The sequence below is a fragment of the Leptonychotes weddellii genome, chromosome 4 (genome assembly GCF_054177405.1).
Source record: "Leptonychotes weddellii isolate Sample4059 chromosome 4, ASM5417740v2, whole genome shotgun sequence".
NCBI classification, from domain to species: domain Eukaryota; kingdom Metazoa; phylum Chordata; class Mammalia; order Carnivora; family Phocidae; genus Leptonychotes; species Leptonychotes weddellii.
The window spans coordinates 19,708,941-19,718,775 of NC_138372.1; the positions used below are offsets into that span (position 1 = coordinate 19,708,941).

The window sequence follows — 9,835 nt, forward strand, 5'->3', positions numbered from 1 at the left end:
TATTTTCAACTTTTTGAGGAACCTCCATACAGTTTTCCAGAGTGGCTGCACCAGCTTGCATTCCCACCAACAGTGTAGGAGGGTTCCCCTTTCTCCGCATCCCCGCCAACATCTGTCGTTTCCTGACTTGTAAATTCTAGCCATTCTGATTGGTGTGAGGTGGTATCTCATTGAGGTTTTGATTTGGATTTCCCTGATGTTGAGCGATATTGAGCACTTTTTCATGTGTCTGTTGGCCATTTGGATGTCTTCTTTGGAAAAATGTCTGTTCATGTCTTCTGCCCATTTCTTGATTGGATTCTTTGTTCTTTGGGTGTTGAGTTTGATGAGTTCTTTATAGATTTTGGATACTAGCCCTTTATCTGATATGAAACACGTAGGGTTTTAATCACAAAGTTCAGAACAAATATAAGCCTAGTATTATGAGGCTGCTGTGAGGATGCAGAAGAGAGACTGAAAGGCACCCAGTTCCTATTATGTTCCTTAGAGCGCTGAAGAAGCATAAGCACATATGACATATCATCTCTTTCCTAAAAGAACTTTTAATTTAAAGTAGTGGTTCTCAAGGCGGGGGACGAGGGGATGGGTTCAATAGGTGATGGGGACTAAGGAGTGCACTTGTGATGAGCGTCGGGTAATGTGTGGAAGTGCTGAATTACTATATTGTCCCTGAAACTAATAGACACTATATATTAACCGGAATTAAAATAAAATCTTTAAAAAAGAAAAAGTAGGAGCGCCTGGGTGGCTCAGTTGTTAAGCATCTGCCTTCGGCTCAGGTCATGATCCCAGGGTCCTGGGATCGAGCCCCGCATCAGGCTCCCTGCTCAGCAGGAAGCCTGCTTCTCCCCTCCCACTCTCCCTGCTTGTGTTCCCTCTCTCGCTGTCTCTCTCTCTGTGTCAAATAAATAAATAAAATCTTTAAAAAAAAAAGAAAGAAAAAGTAGTGGTTCTTAGTTCTGGCTCTGCTCCAACCCTGTAAAGTTTTTTTTGTTTTTGGGAGTTTTTTTTAAGACTTTATTTATTTATTTGAGAGAGAGAGCACGCGCGCACGCACAAGCAGGGAGAGGAGCAGAAGGAGAGGAATAAGCAGACTCCCTGCTGAGCGTGGAGCCCAACTCAGCCTGATCCCATGACCCTGAGATCATGACCCGAGCAGAAATCAAGAGTCGGATGCCCAACTGACTGAGCCACCCAGGCGCCCCCAACCCTGTAAAGCTTTTTAAAAATACAGGTCCACTTTCTACCCTCAGACCCTCTGATCAGGCTCTGGCATCTGTACTTTTTAGACCTCTACTGGATTGGGTATCAGATGATAGTAAGGAATTAGTGTTAACTTTGTTAGATGTGACAAGTAAGAAATGCAAGAAAATGTCCTCTTTTTTTCCTCGGGGGGATACATGATGAAGTATTTGGGGTAAAGTATCACGATGTTTACAATTCAGCCAAAAACATATAGTTAACGAGGTGAAGCGTTGCCTACAGACGATGAGTATATGGGTGTTCGCTGCTCTACTCTATCTTTTTAAAATGTAATTCAAATGTTTTATAATAAAAAAGTTAAAATAAAAAGCAAAAATCTCCACACGTGATTCTTTCAGGAAGCCAGGATTAAGAATCACTGACCTACTATCATGGACAGACCAAAATCAACTAGTTGGAACAGTGGGACTCTGTTGGGGGAATGACAGCAAGTGGGAATCAAATGCTAAATCCAGCATTATTGGAGCCAGAATCCTGGGCTCTAATTCCAACTTCAATCACCTTCCAGCTGTGAGACCTTGAGCAATTCACTTAACCTATCTCTGTGCCAGTTTCCTCCTCTATAAATGGGACAATACCAGGTACCTCTGTCTTACTGGGTTAAGGATGAAATACTCCAAGTAGAAACTTAGCATACTGTCTAACATGCATTGACAATAGTCAGCATATAAAGAGGACATACTATATGCCAAAAAAGACACACTATTCTAAGCGTATTGTGTGTATCACCTCATTTAAATCCTCATAACAACCCCACTAGGTAGGCACCGTCATGATGTGCATTTTACAAATGAGGTAACAGGCACAGAAAGGTTGAAAACTTGTTCAAACTGCATATAAGGGGTACGGCCAAGACTGGAACTCAAGTCAAATAGCTCTAGGGCCCACACTTTTTTTTTTAGTATTTATTTATTAGAGAGAGAGAGAGAGAGAACATGCACAAGTGGGGTGAGGAGCAGAGGGAGAGAGAGAGGGAGGGAGAGAAACAGAGAGAGAAGCAGACTCCCCACTGAGTGCAGAGCCTGATGTTGAGACTCCCATCTCACGACCCTGAGATCATGACCTGAACCAAAACCAAGAGTCGGACGCTTAACCAACTGAGCCACCCAGGCACCCCTAAGGCTCATACTCTTAACTATTAGATCATATTAATGACTAAAGAACTCTTACTGAGTTCTTTGTACAGCTACATAAATAGCTGTTCTGACTATGGATGTGAATGTTTGACTGCTAATGCATTATATTAGGAGACTTGAAATTTTAGAAAAAAGAAAAAAGCTGAACATAGGTACAGAGAACTCTATACAGCTAGAAAGTTATATAATGGGAAATGCCTGAGTAGGCAAAGATAAAAAACATCTTGGCTTAATAGTAGATCAGAAGATGATTATGAGTCAGCAATGTGCGGGCAATTACGGTATCGAAGAAGCAGGCACAACACTGGATATGAACAAGTGTGTCCTGCAGGAGCTGAGAATTATATTCGGCACTGGTTAGGTCCTATTAAAATATGAAGGGGCGCCTGGGTGGCTCAGTTGGTTAAGCGACTGCCTTCAGCTCAGGTCATGGTCCTGGAGTCCCTGGATCGAGTCCCGCATCAGGCTCCCTGATGGCGAGGAGCCAGCTTCTCCCTCTGACCCTCCCCCCTCTGTCTCTCTCTCTCAAATAAATAAATAAAATTTACTCTCTCTCATTCTCGCTCTCTCAAATAAATAAATAAATCTTTAAAAAAAAAATATGAAGTACATAAAAGATATAAAAAAGTTGGGTAGGGTTGAAAAAAAAAAAAAAGACATGAAATATACAGAAAATCCAATTAGTAAAGACAGATTGCAGGAAGTATGATTCTTCAACCCCTAGAAAGAAAGGCTGGAGGTTACTCAGCTATCAAAACTGGAAGGGTTTTTTAAAAAGGCTACTATAAAATTTTGTAGCTCAAGCTATGAAACATCAGACTGGGCAAGAAAGCACTCTATACGAAACAGGGTATCTCTTGGGTATTTATTTAAGTTTGCAAAAGATAAAATTATTGAGGAAGGAGATCTTAAAAATAAACTGTTACAAAGGGCACCTGGGTTGCTCAGTCGGTTAAGCATCCGACTCTCAGTTTCAGCTCAGGTCATGATCTCAGGGTTTTGAGATTGAGCCCTGTGTCAGGCTCTGCGCTCAGCGGGGAGTGTGCTTGAGATTCTTTCCTCTCCCTCTCCCGCCCTCTCTGCTCCTCCCCTCTGCTTGCTTTCTCGCTCTCTCAAAATAAATAAATAAAATCTTTTTTTTTTTTTTAAAGATTTTATTTATTTATTTGACAGAGAGAGAGATAGCGAGAGCAGGAACACAGCAGGGGGAATGGGAGAGGGAGAAGCAGGCTTCCCGCCGAGCAGGGAGCCCGATGTGGGACCCGATCCCAGGACCCTGGGATCATGACCTGAGCCGAAGGCAGACGCTTAACGACTGAGCCACCCAGGCGCCCATAAATAAATAAAATCTTAAAAAAAAAACAAAACTTGTTACGAGTCATTTAACATATTCTCCCTGGGAAGGCAGAGAATTTAATAAGCATGACTCCAGTAAGCTCTACTGTTCTATCTTGTATTTCTCCTGATTAAGGGGCTGGAAAGATTCTATTTGGCTATAAAATTCATTCTATTCAGAAGTCAAATTCATTCTCTTCTTCTCTCTCACTCCCAACCGTATGCCTAGATTTGAGAGTGGGTAAGGTGCTGTCATAACCTTCAGAAGTCTGAATGCAGCTGTCACTGAGCTTCATGGCCTACCAATAAACCTACTGCTGCAGGCGGGCTGTGTGAATGTCAAAGGCAAGCCACGGTCTTGAAATTATTTACAAATTTTGTCACTGTGAGGTGTTTTTTTTTTTTGGTTTTTTGTTTTTTAAAAGAGTTACATAGCCTTAACATTAAAAAAAGAAAAGTTGAGGGGTACCTGGGTGGCTCAGTCAGTTAAGCGCCCGACTCTTGGTTTCAGTGCAGGATATGACCTCAGGGTTGTGAGATTGAGCCCAGCATTGGGTTCCCCACTCAGTGGGAAGTCTGCTTGAGACTCTCTCTCTCCCTCTCCCTTTGCCCCTCCACACCACCCCCTGCTGCTCACACGCACCCATGCTCTCTCTCTAAAATAAATAAATCTTAAAAAAAAAAAAATTAAATTTTGGCCCACAAGTCATTAAATAGCAAGTCCTAAGAGAATCATGTGCTTACTGTATTTCCAAAAGGTTCAAACTCCATCTATTACAGCGAAACAGTACTGTACCTGTCGAAACCTCTTTTTTATTTCTTCATCTGTCACTTCAGGATCTATCTGAAGAACCTGGAAGAATCAAAATCAAAACTGTAAAAGAAATTAAAATAATTTATGAATTTAACAGGTGTCTAATAATTATACAAATTATAATCAGCATCTAGAAGAGTACTCAGCATTCCAGAACAGTGCCTGGCACACAGTTCTAAAAAATGCTCAACAGGGTGCCTGGGTGGCTCAGTCAGTTGAGCGTCTGCCTTCGGCTCAGGTCATTATCCCGGGGTCCTGGAATCGAGTCCCACATCGGGCTCCTTGCTCTGCAGGGAGCCTGCTTCTCCCTCTCCTCCCCACTTGTGCTCTATCTCTGTCTCTCTCTCTCAAATAAATAAATAAAATCTAAAAAAAAAACACACTTTTTTTTTTTAATGCTCAAGAAATATAAATGAGGGGTGCCTGGCTGGCTCAGTCAGTAGAACATGCAACTCTTGATCTTGGGGTCATGAGTTCGAGCCCCACATTGGGTGTAGAGATTACTTTAAAAAAATAAAATATTTTGGGGGCATAGCTACTATGTGATCTTGGGGTCATGAGTTCGAGCCCCACATTGGGTGTAGAGATTACTTTAAAAAAATAAAATATTTTGGGGGCATAACTACTATGTAAATGTTTGAATGAATATATGTATTTGTGGCGATCCTTCCATTTGGCTGTACCTCAGTTCTAATGAGTTGGAATCAGACTTTTCTAGAGTAGGTCCCCGGCATCACTCACAGGTCTTCACAGGCAATTCTGATGTCCACTCTGGGCTGAGAACCATTGGCCCATGTGAATTACAGATAGAAAGTAGAGCCCAGTGGACCTTTCTGGATTGAAAATCAGGGAGCCAGCCTAATTTTTTCCCTGCTGCATGTTTATGCTTTCTCCACATTTGCAAAGATGAGTAGGGGTGGGTAGGGGGATACTTTTCATAATGAATGAAGGGAAAACCCAACGTGGTCTGGAAACATGTCTCTGGGTATAAGATAAATTCTTCTGATGGAATAAACGTAGCTTCTGTATTAATTGAGAACCCTAAAGTGGTATAACTATTACTCTGTTAACTGATTTGGTCATTTATATTTCTTTTTAAAAATATTTTATTTTATTTTTTTTTTTTTAAAGATTTTATGTATTTATTTGACAGAGAGAGACACAGCGAGAGAGGGAGCACAAGCAGGGGGAGTGGGAGAGGGAGAAGCAGACCCCCGCCGAGCAGGGAGCCCGATGCGGGACTCGATCCCAGGACTCCAGGGATCACGACCCGAGGTGAAGGCAGTCGCTTAACCGACTGAGCCACCCAGGCGCCCCAGGGAAAACATATTTTTTAAATGACCATATAATAAGTGCTTTTGGGGGAAGGGAATGTTATATACAATTAAAGCAGATGATTTCACAGTATAGTCCATGGATTCAACACAGCACCTAGTATTTATTTACTTGGTATTCAAGGCCAGAGGAAGGTCCTGAAAAGGCAGAGGGTGAGAAGAGTTTGTTAGAAATTCAAAAGAGGGGCGCCTGGGTGGCTCAGTCATTAAGCGTCTGCCTTCGGCTCGGGTCATGATCCCAGGGTCCTGGGATCGAGTCCCACATCGGGCTCCCTGCTCCGCGGGAGGCCTGCTTCTCCCTCTCCCACTCCCCCTGCTTGTGTTCCTACTCTCGCTATGTCTCTCTCTGTCAAATAAATAAATAAAAAATCTTTAAAAAAAAAAAAAAAAAATTCAAAAGAGTAGGCCCCACTTCAGTGCAACTGAATCAGAATCAATACTTAACAAGATCCCCAAATGATGTGAATCTTTTAAAGTCTGAGACGCACTGGCAAGAAATGATGGAGGTTAGAAAAAAGTATGTTCAAAGTTGGCAGAACTAAGGATCAGTTAGTAACAGGCACGGGGGGCGGGGAGGAGCAGCAAAGAGAAAAAAAATGAAAATAAACCTTGAAAGGAAAAATACATACTAGAAATTAAAACTGCAAAGTAATCCACCAAGCTTAGTCAGATGCTTGCAGTGTTTTTTAAAAACCTGGCAACAAGTAATGTCAAGATTTATTGCAAGCTTTCAAAACATTCCAACAGCCCACCTACAATAATAAAGTTATTGGTAGGCAATGAAGCTGAATCACCACTGCATTCAGCAGACTTTGGAAGGTTATGACAAGAGCATACCCACTCTCCAATGCTAGGCAGACACTCAGGGGGAGGGAAAAGAAGAACTTTAAAGCAAAGAATTTTCAAGATTCATTATGTCCCCTCATAACTTCCCAAGGGAGAAAGGAATTGGGAAAAAGTCACTCCAGAGGAAGTATGCAGCCATGTAAGAGTTACAGATAAAGGGAGGTAACTGTACATACACAAATACTCAGAGGAGAATTTTACCTTACCTTGGTTCTGGGGAAAAGAAACGTACTGGAGCAAACCAAAGTCCAACAAACCCCAGGTGTCCAAAATGAATGAGAAAGAAAACTTCCCACCTTCACACACCAAAAAAGCCTCCAATAAAGCTATAGCCCAGAACTAATCATACCAAATGTAATTCATAAACCTTGACTGGTTCCCAAGTTAAATAAATAAAGTAACTATAACTGAGATCTGAGGGACAACTGGGGCTGCTTGACTGTGGACTCCATTAGATGATATTATTGAATTAATGTTGTTTTTCTTAGGTGTGGTAATGGTGTTGTGGTTATGTAGAAATTTGTTCTTGTTCTGAGGAGATGCATGGTAAATTATTTAGGCATGAAGCCTCACAAGTCTACAGCTTACTTTCAGATGATTTGGCAAAAAAAGAAGGTATATATAAGTATGTATACATACACACACAAACACACACACATCAACCAAAAGTTATCTTTCCAAGAGTTATATCACGTGTGCACATGTGATCACAGGTAACAAATATTCACTGAGTGCCTTCAAAGCTAATCCAACTCCTTTCCTATCTTTAAAAGTTGGAGGTGCCATATGGGGCCATGAAATACAATGAAAACAGTGGGCCTATCCCTGTGGCCCAAACCTCTCTGAAGCCAGTTTCCCACTCAGTACAAATTTTTGGAGCACCTAGGGTTGCTAGATACTGTGCTCACTACTATTCTCATGGAATTTAAGGTCCATCAGGGGAAGAACAGACAAGTAATATGTAATTCTTATAAACATGATAAATGCAAAAAAACCCAAAACAAAACAAAAAAACATGATAAATGCCATATTACCAATACGGCTCTTAGGAAGCACACAGATCTGTTCAGATTCTTAGAAGGTTTTTCTGACCACCTCCTGTGTCTCAGGCTTTGGGAATACTACAATGAAGAATCCACAGTTTATACCTCAGAGAGTTAACTAATCATCTCACATTAACAAAAATGCTTGACATTTATATAAGTTTCTGAACTCAAATGGTAACAGCCTCCTTTGGGATCTTCCACTTGAAAAAGGAATCCAGTCTCTGTCACACCTGAACTCTATGACCTGTTAATAATGCTCAAGTACCAGAGTTCTATGAGATCAGTATCTTTCTTTCCAAGGTACTTAACCAGATAAACAGAAAATAAAGTCAGTGATGCTCCCTGCTGGCGTCTTAAAGTTAAATCAAAATAAGGAACACCAAAAGGACAGGACTGAGCAGGGACACAGGTTCATCCAAACTTAGGGAAGGCAGTCGGGAAGGGCCCTCAAACCTAAGAATAACCGCAGAACGCAAAAGAAAAGATGCTTGCATAATGGCTGAAGGTTAGACACATGTCCAAATAGGGAGCTGCAGAGATGGCAGGAGAAAAAAAAAATGCTCCCTGGATAAGGATTTCTGAGAAGACCCCTCAGATTCCCAGTCTACTGCCTCCCTTTTCTACCTGGCTATTACTGCATTACTCTCCTTACCAGAAGACCAGGCTGCTTACCTCTGTAGAAAAATCGGATTTATTTAGATGGGTCAATAGTTGCTGCACGAGAAACAAAAGTCATTCATTTCCTGTATCACCAGGAACACCTAAGATTCTGACTTAGAGTCAAAAAGCAACTTTATAAGGAGACAATGACAATGACGTCCACCTTATATAGAGGCCAGCACATTTGTAGAAAATAGAAAAGACAGATATTCTAATGGATAGTCATGGAGTCCTGCCCATTCAAACACAATGTCCCATCTTCCCCAGTGTGCTGACCTTAGCATATCTTTGTGTAAAGATGTATATATTCAAACACACACACACACAGACAGTCAACCCTTGAACAACACCGATTTGAACTGTGTGGGTCAACTTACATACGGACTTTCTTTTCAATAAATACAGTATACTACTATAAATATACTTTCTCTTATGGCTTTCTTAATATTTTCTTTTCTCTAGCTTACTTTATTATACGAATACAGTATTTAATACATATAACATATAAAATGTGTGTTAATCGATGTTTTATGTTATCAGTAAGGCTTCCAGTCAACAGTAATTATTAGCAGTTAAACGGATTTTCGATTGTGCAAGGGTTTGCATGCCTACTCCCTGCATCGTTCAAGGGTCAACTGTGTGTGTACATATATACACATTATGCATACAGGCTCAACTCAAACATACTTCCTATAGTCAGGACAAGAGCTACAGGGTAGTAATTTCCAGAACCACAGTAACTAGTAGGGCATTAAAAAAATCCTAGCCTTCATACTATTCCCAAAGATTTGTCATTTCTTGTCCATCAGATCCTCCATAGGAAACATGAATTACCTTAACAAATAAATGGTTAAGTTATATGATCACATGTCCCCATTTCATGGTACTATGTACAATTTAAAAGCATGGTGAAACAGAAAGAATGTACCATCAAATTCTTTATCACTTCTCAAATTATCTTCTCCCTCCCCAAAATCAAATCAAAAGTACTTTTTTTTCTAAGATTTTATTTATTTTTTAAGAAAACTCTACACCCAACATAGGACTCAAACTCACAACCTTGAGATCAAGAGTCACAGGCTCTACCAAGTGAGCCAGCCAGGCGCCCCTCAAACACACTCTTTAAGCTTTCCATCTTCCCCTTCCCTTTCTGAGCAATACAATCCAAACACATTAAGTGGAGCCAGGCACTTAGATATCTATTAGCAGACATCTACTCTGGGTGGGGCATCAAAATGGCCCAGAGCAGTTTCAGAGCCCATTTGGGATGAAGACGATGGTGACCACACAGGGAGTAGTGGCCAGTCACACAGCGGTGGCACAAACGGGTGAAAAGAGCATCCACACAGAAGGGAGGGGGAGACAAACCATGAGTGACTATGGACTCTGAGAAACAAACTG

The 9,835-nt window shown here is 41.1% G+C and overlaps 1 protein-coding gene across 1 annotated transcript in view; it reads right to left on the reverse strand.

The window, feature by feature from the left end:
- The window catches only part of DNAJC8 (DnaJ heat shock protein family (Hsp40) member C8), a 26,229-nt gene that overhangs the window by 9,144 nt on the left and 7,250 nt on the right, over positions 1-9,835 (reverse strand). The window contains exon 3 of the mRNA XM_006739876.2: positions 4,531-4,587. Coding sequence (XP_006739939.1) covers positions 4,531-4,587 — 57 coding nt within the window. The remainder of the gene's footprint in view (positions 1-4,530; positions 4,588-9,835) is intronic.